Source organism: Beta vulgaris, chromosome 5, assembly GCF_026745355.1.
Source record: "Beta vulgaris subsp. vulgaris cultivar EL10 chromosome 5, EL10.2, whole genome shotgun sequence".
NCBI classification, from domain to species: domain Eukaryota; kingdom Viridiplantae; phylum Streptophyta; class Magnoliopsida; order Caryophyllales; family Amaranthaceae; genus Beta; species Beta vulgaris.
Window position 1 is genome coordinate 42,516,104 of NC_079206.1, and position 18,462 is coordinate 42,534,565.

The 18,462-nt window shown below is 37.4% G+C and overlaps 1 protein-coding gene across 1 annotated transcript; it reads left to right on the forward strand.

Annotated features, from left to right (window-relative positions):
- The first annotated feature begins 468 nt into the window (after positions 1-468).
- LOC104893611 (uncharacterized) lies at positions 469-2,894 on the forward strand. Its single transcript, XM_048645413.1, has 3 exons — positions 469-619; positions 1,203-1,756; positions 2,658-2,894. Exons 1-3 carry the CDS (start codon positions 469-471, stop codon positions 2,892-2,894), a joined length of 942 nt encoding a protein of 313 aa, XP_048501370.1.
- The last annotated feature ends 15,568 nt before the right edge of the window (positions 2,895-18,462 follow it).

Here is an 18,462-nt window from a genome sequence, read left to right on the forward strand (position 1 = left end):
ATCCACGGCTTGGAAGGTAAAGGATTTTGTGACTGCTTTTTTTTTGGGTGATTCTCTTTCAAGGTACTTTTAATTTTTGAATTAAATATGTAGTTTAATTTATGAATCTTTTATGCTTTTCTATACTTATTATTAATATCTTTTTTATTATGGTTACAAAATGTTGAATTCTCAATTGGCATGAAAAAAGAATCTGCAAATTTGAAAGCACATATTGAACTTTGATTCTTCTTTCTGGTGTAATTGTTCTTTTCTTATTTTTGTTGATTATTTTGTTTATCTTTTTCATACTATGTTGCTCAAAAAACCAATTATTTGGGTCTAAAAAAAAGAAGAAAAAAACGTGATGAAGAAATTAATAAATCACAGCAAGGTGCTCTTGATAAATTTGTTGTTAAAGTAGTAAATTCTCATGGAAATTCAAATGAGAATGAAAATGAGCATAATAATGTTACTAATAATGAAAATATGCATAATAATGAAAATATGCAAACTGATGTAACAGGGAATGAAAATGGGATTAATGATGGTGAGAATGAAAATATGTATAATGATGTCACGGAAGATGAAAATTTGTTTGATGATGTCAATGAGAATCATGATTTACATAATGATACTAGTGAGAATGATTATATTAATGACGCAAATGAGCCAAACGATGTGCAATATGTCCTAACTATGAAAATGTTGGCATTGATATTTATGATCCTAAAAATTGGGAGAGCCTTAATATTAATGCAAGAGACATAATCATTAAAAAAGGGCCTATAAGAGAAATGAATCTTGATTTTCCCATGGATGATAATAATAGGCATTTTTCCTATTATTCTTATTATTCTAGAAAATTAAGTAATGGTGAGACTAGCGATAGAAAATGGTTAGTGTACTCAAAACATGTTGATAAAGTGTTATGTTTCTGCTGTAAATTGTTTAAATATACCGGTTATCGAACTTTGCTAGCAAATGATGGTTTATGTGATTGGAGGCATATTAGCGAGAGGCTCAAAAAAGATGAAAATAGTGTTGACCATATGACTAATATGAACACTTGGAATGAATTGAGAGAACGATTGGATAAAAATCAAACTATTGACAATAACTTACAAGAACAAATATTAAAGAGAAAGAACAATAATGACAAGTTTTGTTCAGAATATTTTCTGCTGTTAAATGTCTTACTAAACATAACTTGGCCTTTTTAGGATCTAACGACAAACTTTATCAAGATAACAATGGTAATTTTCTAGGTTTGATTAAAATGATAGCTGAATTTGATGTTATAATGCAAGATCATGTTAGACGCATTCAAAATCGTGAAATTCATTATCATTATCTTGGGCATAAAATTCAAAATGAGTTGATTAAGCTTTTGGCCGATAATGTTAGAAGTTCTATCATTAAGATCATAAAAGAGTCCAAATACTTTTCTATTATTCTTAATTGTACCCCTGATATTAGCCATCAAGAACAAATGACTCTAATAATACGATGTGTAAATATCTCAAATGGTAAGATAAAAATCGAGGAGTACTTTTTAGAGTTTTTGACTGTTGATGACACATCTGGACTAGGACTTTTTAATGTATTACAAGTTGTTTTGAAGTCTCTTGATCTAAATATTGATGATGTGAGGGGTCAAGGTTACATTAATGGTTCCAATATGAAGGGAAAACATCAAGAAGTTCAAAAACCACTTCTAGAAATAAATCCGAGAGCATTGTATATGTCTTGTGCTTTCCATAGTTTGAATCTTACTGTTAGTGATATGGCACATTCTTGTGTTAAATCTATCTCATTTTTTTGTATTATATGCAACACATATATTCATTGTTTTTGAGTTCTACAAAAAGATGGAAATTTTTGCTTAATAATGTCCTCGAATTAACAGTAAAGTCTTTGTGTAATACTCGTTGGGAGAGCAGGATTAAAAGTGTTAGTGCTATTAGATTTCAAACTCCCAAAATAAAAGAGGCATTATTGAAGTTATATAAATCATGTGAGGATGCCAAGTCAAAGAGTGAAGCTAAGAGTTTGACTAATGCACTTAAGAAATTTGAGTTTCTTCATGGTATGGTGATTTGGTATGATATTTTATTTGATGTCATATGCTGAGCAAGAAATTGCAATCCGAGTCTATTTGCATTGACACTAGCGTAAAGCAAGTAGAAGGTGTATTGTTATATTTTGAGAAGTTTAGAGATGAAGGCTTTGATACTAGTATGGGTATTATCAAAAGTATTGCACTTCAAATGGGTAATGAGCCAAGTCATCCTTCAAAGCGTCGTGTTACTAGAAAAAAACAATTTGATGAGAATGACGCCGATGAGGAAGAAATAATCTATCAATGAGTCATACATTTAGAGTTCATTACTTTTGGTTGTTGCAGACATGATAATTACTTCTTTAAAAAGTAAATCCGAGTAACTAAAGACATTTGAAAATATTTTTGGATTTTTGTTTGATTCAAGTTGGTTAAAGGCATTAAATGATAAGGAGTTGCAAGAATCTTGTGCTAATTTTCACTCTACATTTTCTTATGGTGATTTTATCTGATGTTTATTTAAATGATTTTTACTCTGAACTAAAAGTGTTGAAAATGTCTTTACCAAATGAATCAATGTCAGCTATTGAAATTCTTAAGTTTATAAAATCTGCAGATTGTTATCCGAATGCTTCAATTGCTTATAGAATTTTTTTTAACTGTGGCATCAGCTGAAAGAAGCTTTTCAAAGCTAAAATTAATAAAAACCTACTTGAGATCATCAAGAGTCACAAGAAAGGTTGAATGGCTTGGCATTTTATCAATCGAGAAGGATTTACTAGAAAACATTGATGTTGATGTTATCATTAATGATTTTGCATCTCTGAATGCTCTTCGATGTCGATTTTTATGATTCTTTTTGGTTTTCTTTGTAGGTGATAATTGATGATGTAACATCCCGTCCAAAACCAAGAAGACATAGCCTTAAGATAAGGAAAAGGTTATAGATAATGGCAGCGTAAATTCAAAGAGACGGAGATGCCTCCCTAAGGAGTAGAACAAAACTAAAATAGAATAACCATCATAGGTAAAAGACAACTCCAATACATATAATCAAAAGGGAAAATGAGGTCCCATACCCTCATCTCCAATAAGTCTCAAAGTCATACGACCACCAAAGTAAACCTCAAAATCATAGAGTAAACAAAATTATGACAACTGAAATCCATAGTTCCAATACATAAGTCAAAACTAGAATTAGCTACTTAAACCAACTAAGTATCTAATCCTAAGTCCAGATTTGAAACACTCATCCACTATGACAAGCTCCCTTTCTTTGCTCACACGGGGAACACACACACCCCCGATCCAGACTAGATACACTCTAAACAGCGCCACCATCTGCACAAACATACAACAACTTCCACAATCAGTGGGGAGTAACTAGCAGTTCTCCCAGCTCAAATAGAAACAGATAAGAGCTTAAATAATTAGAAACAACATCAGAACTCATAATACCAACCACCAAGCTCACCATAAGATACAAATGACAACCATGCAACAAATGCGGTCAACGATGCAACAAATGCGGTCAACGAGCTCAACCATAACATACCATACCGCCTGTGAGTAGACTCATTGGACCATACCACCCAAGGCCTACGTTGCATACTCGAGGAACCATACCCCTTTTCGAATAGCTATAATCTACGGATCATACCACCCGTAGTAACCAATAGACCATACCGCCCAAGGTTAAGTAACCAAATCCTAGGACCATACCGCCCTTAGGATAACAAGCACAAGTTCCTGGAACCATACCGTTCTTAGGAATTCAACTCAAGCTCCTTGAACCATACCGTTCATAGGATTTCCTAATGAAGACCTCTAGAACCATACCGTTCCTAGAGTTACTCTATCCAACAACGTGCAATCATACAAGACAAGCACACATCAATCAAATGCAACCATCAATATGAACAAGTTATGAGCGTAACTCAACCAATCTTACCATCAAGGTTCCAACATGAGTTTGCATTGCCAATACTAACAACTGGCACGTTTCAAGACTCAAAACCAAGAGTTACCCATCACATAAGGACACGTACCCTTAACGTAATACTTAAACCACCCAAAAACTACTCAAACATCCTTAGCACACTTACCTAAGACCAACAAAGCCAAGACACACAAGCTGTAAACCAAAAAAAGAATTAAAGACACCACATCACGAACCAGGGGCAGACCACCCGTCGCGAGGTGCGACGAGGCTCGCGGGTCACGACAGGCAGCCATCGCGAGTCGCGATGAGGCTCGCGAGTCGCGAGCAGCCTTCTATCGTGGCCTGCGAGCTTCGTTCGCTCGCCCACGGAACCCCTCCGAGGCTTGCTCCAGCCATCCCCTTCTACTCCAGCCTCCCTTTACACCCATACTTACACCAAATTCCCTCGTAACGTCCATGACTCACCAACAACAACGACTCCATCAACATCAACAACGACAATAACAACAACAACAACTCCATCAATCATCGACAACGACAATAACAACAACAACAACTCCATCAACATCAACAACGACCATAACAACAACAATCTCCAATCACCAAAACAACGACAATAATGACCACAACAATCTCTAATCACCAAAACAACGACAATAAAAACAACAATAACAAATCCATCGACAAGACAACAACTAACAGCATGAAACTAATCTTCTAAGTCTTCTATTTACTCTCTAACGCATCTCTACAACCTAAGTTAATATCTATACTCTACCGAACTAGAATAACGCTAGTTACCTTTTCTTGGGAAGATTCACAATAGAAAGATTCCAAGTGCTCTAGAAGTCTTGTGAAATATCACCACCTTCACCTCCTATGAACACAATCACAACAAACTCAACACGCGCTTGAAACCGGTGTAAAAATGGCTTGACAACAAGTAACAAAAATCTGATTTTTGTGTGAGAAATGTGGATGAAGAACAAAAGCTTTTCCTCTCCCTTTTTCTTTAAAAGTGGCGTGTGAAATGGAGTCACAAAGGCCAAGGGTTGCTGATTTTATTTTCAGAAAAGAAGGTGAAAGGATGATGATTAAAAAAGGCATTAAGAAAGGTAGATGAAGAGATGACCTTTGGTTATCGCAACGTTACAAGAGAATCAAAATATAACAAGGCTAATATCAGAATTTTCGGACCTCCCTACACAAATAACAAAATATACGAAGGCTATTACTAGTACAATGTACATTTTCAGACACCACGTAAAACGTTCAAAAATAATGTGTTTAAGTATATGTTTTCCAACTAAAAATTATTATTACCAACGTTATAAAAATATACATTATACTATCACATTATACACACGGCACACGCAAAAGTACTACATTATCCGTTTCATAAAATCAGCACAGACAACTATATTATACGACTAACACAATGCCACATAGATAAGACGTGCATTATAACCTCTGCACCAAGTTAATTAAAATAATGTTGATATATATACATATACTTTCCGAAAATAATTTGATAGAAATATAATTTATCACATCAATTAACACGCGAAAATTGCAGAGAAATTTTGGGGTGTTACAATCTCCCCTTCTTAAAAAAGGTTCGTCCTCGAACTTTAAAATAACAAGGAAATACCTGAGACAAAAAGCTCGGGATACTTGAGCCTCATCGACTCCTCCGTCTCCCAAGTGGCTTCCTCGTACTTTTGGCTTCTCCAAAGCACCTTAACCAAGGGTATCACTTCTTCTATCCGACGGTCCAAGATCTGAACAGGTCGCTCCTTAAAAGTCATGTTCGGCTCAATAGAGACGACTCTATAGGGATGACATGAGACGGATCGCTGCGATACCTCCGCAACTGCGACACATGGAACATATCGTGCACCCTCGACAATTCAGGGGGCATAGCCAATCTGTAAGCCACCTCCCCAATCCTCTCGAGAATCTCATAGGGGCCAACATACTTCGGGCTTATATTGCCTTTTTGCCCAAATCTCGCCACTCCCTTCATCGGAGATACTTTCAACAGCACCTTATCCCCAACGGTGAAAGAAATAGGCTTCCGACGCAAGTCTGCATAAGACCTCTGCCTATCTTGAGCAGCCTTCATTCTAGCCTGAATCACCTTTACTTGCTCAACAGTATCTTGGATCAAGTCTGGCCCCAGCACCAACGAGTCACTTATGTCGCTCCAACAAGTAGGACTGCGACACTTTCGCCATACAAGGCCTCATAAGGGTTAATGATAGCATGGTAACTGTTGTTGTAAGAGAACTCCACCAAATTCAATGACTTCAACCAAGACTCTTGAAATTCCAAAGCACAAGCACGGAGCATATCCTCCAGAGTCTGAATAGTCCTCTCTGTTTGCCCATCCGTAGCAGCATGGAAAGCGGTACTCAACTTCAACTTAGTACCAAATGCTTCTGGCAGAGCAATCCAGAAATGAGACAAGAATCTAGGGTCACGATCAGATACTATATCCTTCGGAACACCGTGCAATCGAATAATTTTGTTAGCGTAGGCTTCCGCTAACTCTTTCATAGACCATGTATTCTTCATCGGAATAAACCGAGCTACCTTAGTCAACCGGTCCACAATCACCCACACCGCATTCTTACCACCAGCAGCTCTCGGAAGACCCATAACAAAGTCCATCGAGATAGAATCGAACTTCCACGCGGGAATTGGTAATGGTTGTAGCAAACCACCCGGTCTCTGATGCTCGATCTTGATCTTTTGACACACCAGACACCTGGCCACAAATTCGGCCACTTCCCCCTTCATCCAAGGCCACCAGAAATTCGCCTTGAGATCCTTGTAAAGCTTATCACCCCAGGATGAACTGAGTAGGGAGTACAATGAGCTTCTTCAGAATCTTCTTCTTAAGCTCCAAGTCATTAGGCACACACCAACGACTCATAAACTTTAGACCTCCCTCGGAATCGACTTCGAAATTTTCGGCTCGGCCCTGAGCCTTAGCTTCACGGATCTTTTCAACTTAGGATCATTTTTATGCTTCTCTCGCAACTCTTGGAACAAGGCAGGCTCGGCACTCATAGCACAGAGAGTTTCCACCGAACCCCGAGGTACCACCTCGATTTCAAGCTTCCGAAATTCATCACATAAGTCTCTCGGCGGAATTCTAACCGCATTAAGAGAATGCTTCGACTTACGCTGAGAGCGTCCGCAACCACATTAGCTTTGCCCTCATGGTAATCAAGCTGCAGATCGTAATCCTTGATCAGCTCCAACATCTCCTCGCCTCATATTCAAATCCTTTGAGTGAAGATGACTTGAGGCTTTTGTGGTCGGTAAACACCCTACATGACCCCATACAATAGTGTCGCCAGATTTTAAGAGCAACACCACAGCAGCCAACTCCAAATCATGAGTAGGGTAATTCTTTTCATGCACCTTCAACTGCCTGGATGCATACGCCACCACTTTCCCTTGTTGCATAAGAACACAACCCAAACCAAGCTTCGATGCGTCGCTATATACTTCAAACCCAACCCCTTCAGTAGGCAAGGTCAGAACAGCAGCGGTAGTGAGGCACCTCTTCAATTCTTGGAATGCTTTTTCACACTCTTCGGACCACAGGAACTTGCTCTCTTTCTTCATCAATTTAGTTAACGGCTGAGCTATCCTTGAGAAATCCTTAACAAACCTCCGATAGTAACCAGCAAGACCAAGGAAACTCCGGATCTCGGAAACATTCTTAGGACTCTCCCAATCCACCACAGCTCTAACCTTAGAAGGATCTACCATAACTCCATCCTTGTGATAACATGGATTAGGAACGACACTCCTTCAGCCAGAACTCACACTTGGAGAACTTTGCAAACCATTTATGTTGCCTTAGAATACCCAAGATCAACCTCAGATGCCTCTCATGCTCTTCTTCATTCTTTAGGTACACCAGGATATCGTCGATGAAAACGACTACACACGAATCCAGGAACTCATGGAAAGAGCGGTTCATCTGATCCATGAATACACGGGGCATTAGTAAGACCGAAGGGCATGACAACAAACTCATAGTGCCCATATCTTGTTCGGAAAGCGGTCTTAGGAATGTCCTCCTTCTTCACCGGAATCTGGTGATAACCTGACCTCAGGTCAATCTTCAAAGATACTCCCGCACCCTTTAACTGGTCAAACAGATCCTCAATGCGGGGCAAGGGATATCGATTCTTGATAGTCACCTTGTTCAATTCACGATAATCGATGCAAAGCCGCAAACTCCCATCTTTCTTTTTGACAAACAGCACAGGAGCACCCCACGGCTAGACACTTGGCCTAATAAATCCCTTATCACTCAATTCTTGCAACTGAGTCTTCAACTCTTGCAACTCAGCAGGCGCCATCCTATACGGGCCTTTGACAGAGGAGCAGTACCAGAGTCAAGTCAATGCTGAACTCAACTTCTCTTTCAGAGGGATACCTGGTAGCTCATCAGGAAAAACGTCCGGATACTCACGGACAACGGGATGTCCTCTAATTTCCCTCTTGGGTCAAATCTTCACCATACAGAGGAACACTTGCTCCCCTTTCTGTCGGAGCCTTTGCATTTTGAGAGCAGATACAATCTTTACTCCCTTCTTCAACACCACTCCACTATAGGAGATACGCTTGCCACATGGACTACGAAGAGTCACTTTTTGATCGTGGCAATGAATCTGAGCACGATACTTGAACAACCAGTCCATGCCCAAAATAACATCAAACTCGACCATGGAGAATGCCTTGAGATCGGCAGGCAGATCGATACCCAACACAGAGATAGGCACTCCACAATACTCGGCCAAACAAGGGTAGTTCTCCCCAGAAGGTAGAGAAATAAGAGTTCGAATAGGAGAACTCGAAGTCAAATTAGCTTTCTTGGCAAACGAATTAGACACACAAGACACAGATGCACCAGAATCAAACAACACAGAAGCAGGAACAGAATTAACAAGAAAGGTACCAGAGATGACGTCGGGATGAACATCGGTGTCGGAATGAGTCATACTGTAAACCCGATTCTTCGGCGGAGCAGAATGACTAGGAGGAACAGGGGCTTAGCTGTAGCCCTCGGATTCTTGGGACACTCATAACTCTTGTGACCCGCCTCTCTACAATAGAAGCAAACAATAGCAGCACCCTCACAATCCTTTCCCGGATGAATAGGCTTCTCACACCTCCGACACTTGGACGGATCAGAACCCTGCCTAGAACCGGAGCCTTGGTATCCACCACGAAAACACGGCTCAAACCTCAGCTTCTTAGCCGGACCAGGAGCAACAGACGGAAAAGGCTTCCTTACAGATGCGACCTTAACAGCTTCTTCCTCTCTCACTAATGCATGAATACTGAGGGCCATCTCATAAGCAGCTTGAAAAGTAGTAACCCCCGAACACAGCACCAGGGTCCTTACCCTCGGATTCATCTTCTTTATATATCTCTTTACCCTCTCAGCTTCGGTGGGAATGACAGTACCAGCAAATTTAGACAGCTCCGTGAAGCGGTCGGTGTACTTCTGGATGTCCATACTCCCTTGAGTCAGAGATAGAAATTCTTCCTGCTTTTGCCAGCGCAACTCATCAGGGTAAAATCTCTCTTTTAGCTTGGTGGGAACTGGGTTCTCCCAAAACCAGCTGTAGCCATACACACATCCTTCACCGTACTCCACCAATTATCCGCCTCTTTCTTCAGATAGTACGTCGCAATCGGTACCATTTCGGCAGCAGAGCAGTTTGTTGTCGTGAATAGCTTCTCCATCACCCTTAACCAGTTTTTCAGAGCCACAGGGTCAGCAACACCATCATAAGTAGGGGGCCTATGACGGTCAAACCGGTCGAAAGCAGACTGCCGACTACCAGAAGAAGTAGCTCTATTAGTAAGAGAGATGAAAGCATTTTCCAGGCTTACGCGACGACGACGCGCAGCTTCCTTTCTAGCGGCTAACTGTTGTCGTGGAGGCATACTACAAAACAGAAACTATCACATTAGTCTATCAAAATCACATAAGCAAGCGTTAAATCGAAAAACACTGTAAACAAAATATTTCCCCAGGTTTACTTTCCGACCCAGCTAACACTCATACACTCTAGACTTGAAATCTAAGACACTAGTAATCCTAGTCACAAGTCTACTCATCTTCTGGAAAAATAATAGCATCCTAAATAGAGTTTCTGGAACGTTTTGCTCTGATACCAACTGTAACATCCCGTCCAAAACCAAGACGACATAGCCTTAAGATAAGGAAAAGGTTATAGATAATGGCAGCGTAAATTCAAAGAGACGGAGATGCCTCCCTAAGGAGTAGAACAAAACTAAAATAGAATAACCATCATAGGTAAAAGACAACTCCAATACATATAATCAAAAGGGAAAATGAGGTCCCATACCCTCATCTCCAATAAGTCTCAAGAGTCATACGACCACCAAAGTAAACCTCAAAATCATAGTGTAAACAAAACTATGACAACTGAAATCCATAGTTCCAATACATAAGTCAAAACTAGAATTAGCTACTTAAACCAACTAAGTATCTAATCCTAGTCAGATTTGAAAACTCTCCACTATGACAAGCTCCCTTTCTTTGCTCATACGGGGAACACACACACCCCCGATCCAGACTAGAACCACTCTAAACAGCGCCACCATCTGCACAAAGATACAACAACTTCCACAATCAGTGGGGAGTAACTAGCAGTTCTCCCAGCTTAAATAGAAACAGATAAGAGCTTAAATAATTAGAAACAACATCAGAACTCATAATACCAACCACCAACTCACCATAAGATACAAAGACAACCATGCAACAAATGCTGTCAACGATGCAACAAATGCAACAAATGCGGTCAACGAGCTCAAACACAACAGACCATACCGCCTGTGACTAGACTCATTGGACCATACCGCCCAAGGCCTACGTTGCATACTCGAGGAACCATACCGCCCTTTTCGAATAGCTATAATCTACGGATCATACCACCCGTAGTAACCAATGGACCATACGCCCAAGGTTAAGTAACCAAATCCTAGGACCATACCGCCCTTAGGATAACAAGCACAAGTTCTAGAACCATACGTTATTGGAATTCAACTCAAGCTCCTTGAACCATACCGTTCATAGGATTTCCTAATGAAGACCTCTAGAACCATACCGTTCCTAGAGTTACTCTATCCAACAACGTGCAATCATACAAGACAAGCACACATCAATCAAATGCAACCATCAATATGAAAAGTTATGAGCGTAACTCAACCAATCTTACCATCAAGGTTCCAACAGGAGTTTGCATTGCCAATACTAACAACCGGCACATTTCAAGACTCAAAACCAAGAGTTACCCATCACATAAGGACACATACCCTTAACGTAATACTTGAACCACCCAAAAACTACTCAAACATCCTTAGCACACTTACCTAAGACCAACCAAGCCAAGACACACAAGTTGTAAATCAAAAAAGAAATAAAGACACCACATCACGAACCAGGGGCAGACCACCCGTCGCGAGGTGCGACGAGGCTCGCGGGTCGCGACTGGCAGCCTTCTGCCGTGGCCTGCGAGCTTCGTTCGCTCGCCCATGGAACCCCTCCGAGGCTTGCTCCAGCCATCCCCTTCTACTCCAGCCTCCCTTTACACCCATACTTACACCAAACTCCCTCGTAACTCCATGACTCACCAACAACAACACTCCATCAACATCAACAACGACAATAACAACAACAACAACAACAACTCAATCAATCATCGACAACGACAATAACAACAACAACTCCATCAACATCAACAACGACCATAACAACAACAATCTCCAATCACCAAACAACGACAATAATAACAACAACAATCTCTAATCACCAAAACAACGACAATAAAAACAACAATAACAAATCCATCGACAAGACAACAACAATAACAGCATGAAACTTTAACCATACAATCTTCTAAGTTCTTCCTAACATGATACTACATTCTCTAACGCATTTCTAACAACCTAAGTTCAATATCTATACTCTACCGAACTAGAATAACGCTAGTTACCTTTTTCTTGGGAAGATTCACAATAGAAAGATTCCAAGTACTCTAGAAGTCTTGTGAAATATCACCACCTTCGCCTCCTATGAACAAAATCGCAACGAACTCAACACGCGCTTGAAACCGGTGTAAAAATGGCTTGACAACAAGTAACAAAAATCTGATTTTTGTGTGAGAAATGTGGATGAAAAACAAAAGCTATTCCCCTCCCTTTTTCTTTAAAAGTGGCATGTGAAATGGAGTCACAAAGGCCAAGGGTTGCTGATTTTATTTTCAGAAAAGAAGGTGAAAGGATGATGATTAAAAAAGGCACTAAGAAAGGTAGATGAAGAGATGACCTTTGGTTATCGCAACGTTACAAGAGAATCAAAATAAAAATCTGTCCAACTCTTCATATAACAAGGCTAATATTAGAATTTTCGGACCTCCCTACACAAATAACAAAATGTACGAAGGCTATTACTAGTACAATGTACATTTTCAGACACCACGTAAAACTTTCAAAAATAATGTGTATAAGTATATGTTTTCCAACTAAAAATTATTATTACCAACGTAATAAAAATATACACGTAATATACTATCACAATATACACACGGCACACGCAAAAGTACTACATTATCCATTTCATAAAATCAGCGCAGACAACTAGATTATACGACTAACACAATGCCACATAGATAAGACGTGCATTATGACCTCTACACCAAGTTAATTAAAATAATGTAGGTGTACAAATATATATACATATACTTTCCGAAAATAATTTGATAGAAATATAATTTATCACATCAGATAATAATAATTAACACGCGAAAATTGCAGAGAAATTTCGGGGTGTTACAGATGATCTTACAAAGAAAGAAGATTTTCGGATGATTGAATGCGGAGTTTAAAAGAAAACATTCCTTTGTATTTGATTTTTGTTTGAAGAGATGTTATTGACTTGACGCAATAAAATATAAGACTCTAAATTATATTTTAAGTGTTTCTATCGAAATCACATTTTAGAATTGTTTTAAATGGGGCCCACTTTTTTTATTTTGCCTAGGGTCCATCAAATGTCAGGAATGACATTGTCCATAGTCCATTATATCTTGCGTGCATATTCATATCTTCCATGTACACACCTGCATAGATATTATAAAACCCTTTGGAATATGTATAATGGGAATTGTCCAATAATATCTTAATAACTATTTGGGAGGTACTACTGTTTTCCATATAAGCCATCGATTTTCTTTCAGTTACCCAAGACTTCTCATTCGCACTTTAAATTTTGTAAGTTTGATCTTTATTCCGTTATTATTCATCAAGATATCAACTACAACTTCCTTGCCACAAATTCAACAATGTAATAACAATAGTAGAACCGGAACTTCCATACCACACCTCAACTCAGGTATATTAATATAGTTAAGTTGGCAAGAAACTCTAATGTTATTTACATAAGTAAAAACTTGAAGATATTGCTGGTGCATATATGATACATCACCAAATAAATCAAATATATAAATGTCACTTCAATGTTCTGAACCTCTATTTGATGTAACTCATATGCATCACTCTGCTCCAGAATACTCTTTATACTTTCCTTTTTTATCTATCCCGGAATACTCTTCATACTTCTATTTTGGGATATGACCCACTATTATTTTATTCATTCTATCTTTTAACTATTGGCCCACACTCTCTCTCCTTCAAATAAAATAATACCACTCTTATTACCTACCAACTATAACCATGGCCCAAATACTCTCTCCTTAAAATATAATAATACTACTTTTACTAATTACCAACTCCTATCACATCTACTTTTCGGTAAAATAACAATTAATAACAAAACAACTTATCATCTAAAACTACGTGCATTGATAAGTGTCAAGAGTATACTAGGATAGAGAGAGTACAATTCTTAACTTTTGATTCATGCTAAGGATCAAACATTATTTTTACCAGATTTCTGAAGGAATATGTCCTTAGACATTCCATCAATTACTAAATATAAATAGGAATGTTATTATGAAGATAATAAAGTTAGTTATATTAGTAATTGTATTTTCTTGCTAGAGAATAAATATAATTAATACGACAATATTGATTGGGCCTATAACTAAAAGAGATTAATCCTATGAGGTCACACAGTGTAGCACAAGTTGGATAAAGTAATCCAAATCCTGTTACGATTAGGATTGGGCCGGTCCAAAGGGGGATAGGAGGAGAATTAGTTCTCCGAACTAGCCTATGACTCTTCTATTATATATAGGATATAATATTAAGGTTTAGGTGATCAGTTAATCAGTCAATTTCTTTTCACTAGAGAAAGAAAGAGAAACCCTAGATCTATTCCCTAAACCGGCGCCTATACCATCAAAAGCAAGAGGATTTTCACTCTTCCGTTCTAACAAACGTTGGTGTTCAACTGGTGCTCGTGGACTAATTAGAGGAGCAACACTTGGGGCTCTTGGATCTTCAAAGCTTGCATACAACATGGAAATCACGCTACAAAGGTTTAATTCTTGATCCTCATTGAATGATTCATGTGTTTGATTATGTCTGCGATCCTATGATAGATGTTAGGAATTTATTTCTTGAAATTTCGCTATGTGCATCTATAAATTCCTATAGTGGTACCACTTTGCGTAATTCATAATATTCACATGATCATGTTATTGATGCAAAGTTACTATTTTAATTAAATTAAGGGAGGATTTATTTATGGCTTGAATTTGTATAATTAATATTTAATATTAATTAATTGGATAGTCGAAATAATTAATTTATTTGTGATTTATGCTCAAATAATTTTATAAAGTTTCGAACTTTTTATAGGATAGTCGAAATAAATTGTTTAATTAACATTAGAATTTTCGGAATTTTATAAATATATTTGTTAGATTTAAAATTATTTAATGTTTAATCTGATTAATCATTGAAATAATTTATTAACAATTAAAGATCTGATTTTTAATTTGTTAAATAAATCTAATTTTCATCACCCACATAGATCTAAAATATTATGATAGCTGGAAATAATTTTTGGATTTTTTTCCATAAATTTTCGAAATTTAAATTAATTTCATATTATTAATGAATTATGGTTAAATTTTATGTTTAATTTGATTATTCATAAATTTTAAGGACAAAAATTAAACTATTTAATTTTATTTGTTATGATAATTCAGTAGATCGCCTAAAAATTATCTTCGATTTTTTCGAAAATTAATTGTTAATTTTCTGAATTTTTTGGATATAATTTGTTTTTTTGCCTTATCTTGAATTCTTGTTAGATTTAATGTTTAATGGAGATTATTCAATCCAATCTAATCTCAACAACCTTTAAAATTCGATTAAAATTTGTTGATTAATTCAAAATTTCTGTCCAAAATTTTCGGATTATTAATACCCTAAGTAAATCTCCTAAATCTTTAATTAATTGTTAAATAAAGATACCTTTAATTGAAATTGTAATTGTTACAAAAATTAAAGAGGAGGGAAACCATGGCTGGGTGGACTACCGGGGAGGGTGGTGCCACGGTGGTTGGTGGGGAAAGAATCGGAATATGGTCAGGGGAGGGGCGGCACTGATGAGAGGCTGGGCGGCTCGTGTATGACGTGCACGACCCGTCCCTCCTCGCGCTATCTGCTGGTGAGCGTTGTCGGCGAGCGTGCGCAGTAGTTTGGTGGTCCAATAAGGCCAACGGTGGGTGGCGCAACCCATAGGATGGTCGGCATTGTGGACCGGCGGTTGTGATATGGTGATTTTTTTCCCGATGATGCGTTTTATTCTCGGTGTTGTCGGATTTTATATTCGCTGGGAACGACGAGGATGTTGCTTGGTTGTTGACTGGCAACCTTGTTGCTGGTCAACTGTCAATTGTTTTTTTTTTAAAAAAAAGAATGATTTTTTTGTGAAATTTTTTTGTTTAAGGATGGGCATAAATCACAACATTCCAATAATGCAAATTAATTTATTAATATTGATTGATGCCATATTTAAATAAGTAATTGAATGAAAATAATACAGTTTTCTAAATAATTTCTAGCTTAAATTTGTTATGTCTTATAACTATTATGGAAAGTTTTATTTGCTTATTAATTGTTAATAAGTAAATAGTTTGTGTTTATTTTATTTTGATATTATAAATGCGTGGATGTTTAATATAATATGTGTGATATTATATTTTGCATATTATGACTGATATGGCCCAAATTAGGACAGTAAATACGATCTGCGAAACGTTATATTTGAATGTAAATTAAATACGATCTGTGAATCGTTTGTATTTTTGTAACTTTAAATTTTCGTTATTTATTTAATTAAAATTATGTAATCAAAGCATGAGGATCCAAGGAGTTTCAAGGATGGTGATCCATTGAGACTCAAGGGAAGATTCATGAAGATTAGTTATTTTCCTAAGTATAGGGGCCATACTAGATCATTTTAATTATAGCTTTTATGATTTTCTTGCATTTATTTTGTTCAAATGCGTGCTTCTAAGTTTGTTTGTGGTTAATTGATTCATGTATTTACTATTAATTGACCATATTAGTAAACTTAGGTCCCCACAAGTAATATTGAGTTTTGAGTGCTTTTCCAAACAACACCTACAAAGCTTTAGATCATGAGTAATAAGTTCTGCCAAATCAGGGTGTTGCTCATATTTCCGGGGATAATAGGGTAGTTTTTTGAAAATTACATATTAATGTTTTGTTTAACTCAACAAAATCATCAAAAGATAAAGTTTTGGGTTTTGAAGCTAAGAGATGGGAGTAAACAAGGAGTTGTTAACCTGTCTACCGAGATTATAATGAGTTATAATTAGTAAAGTGTTTACTTACCACGACTACTATAAATTGAAAGCAGGGCCAAAGTCCGTTTGATTATAGTGGGAGGGGATCTTGGTTATTTGTTTATTCAATAGGGAACTTTCATTCTGAATAACGTGTAGTAGTTAATTAAAGTTTGTTTAATTTCTGCTTTCTTGATAAACATTGATTGAATATTGCTTTATTTTGTTGTAGTAATTATATCTTGTAACAACAACATCAACGCCAATAATTCTACTTGTAATTTGCGCTCTTTCCTTTCGAAGGACAAAGTGAATGTTGAACGTTTCACTTGTGAAAAGTATATGGAGGATCAAAAGAAAGGAGTTTCTAGTTCATATATGTATGTTATAGAAGTTAACTTAGCAACTTCTGCTTCTTGGGTATTCGATACGGCTTGTGGCTCGCACATTATTTGTAATATGCAAGGCCTCAAAAGAAGTATAACATTGGGAAAAGGAGAAGTAGATCTTCGCATTGGCAATGGAGCACGTGTTGCTACATTGGCAGTGGGAGTGTATAGTCTACTGTTACCTTCAGGATTAGTTTTAGAACTTAATAATTGTTATTATGTTCCTGCTATCACAAAGAACATCATTTCGATTCTTGTCTTGGATTCCGATGGTTATTCATTTACAATAAAGAACAATTGTTATTCTGCGTATTTGAATGATATGTTCTATGTGTCTGCTAAGTTATCAAATGGTTTATATGTGCTAGACTTAGAAATCCACATCTATAACATAGACAGCAAGAAACATAAAGCGAATGATTCAAATCCTACATATCTACGGCATTGTCGATTAGGCCACATAAGCTCAAAGTGTATTGAGAAACTTCATAAAGATGGAATTCTCAAATCATTTGATTTCAAATCATTTGATTTTAAATCATTTGATACTTGTGAGTTTTGCTTGATGGGAAAAATGACAAAGTCACCTTTCACAGGTTCAAGTAAAAGGGTCAATGACCTTTTAGCCCTCATACATACGGATGTGTGTGGACCTATGAGTAACATGTCTAGGGGAAGGTACAATTACTTCATTACTTTTACTGATGATGTAAGCAGATTTGGATTTGTTTACCTCATGCGGTATAAGTCGGAATCCTTTGAAAGATTTAAGGAATTCGAGAATGAAGTACAAAACCAACTTGGGAAGAAAATTTATGGCACTACGACCCGACCGTGGTGGTGAATATTTATCTCAAGAGTTTTGTGATCATTTGAAGGATTGTGGAATACTTCACAATGGACTCCACCAGGAACACCGCAGTTGAATAGTGTTTCTAAAAAAAGAAATCGAACTCTGCTTGATATGGTTTGATCCATGATGAGTCTTGTTGATGTTCCTATCTCATTATGGGGATTTGCGCTTGAAACAGCAGCATTCGCACTTTAACAGAGCACCATCTAAAGCAATTGAAAAGACACCATATGAAATGTGGACTAGAAACGTTCCAAAATTGTCTTTTCTAAGGATATGTGGTCAGCCCTAAATGTACCTTAAAATACCGCAAGTGTACGGGTCAATTAAAGTAAATATAGAGTAAGCAAGATATCGTTTCCCACAAGGAGGTATAATCAACTACCAAATTA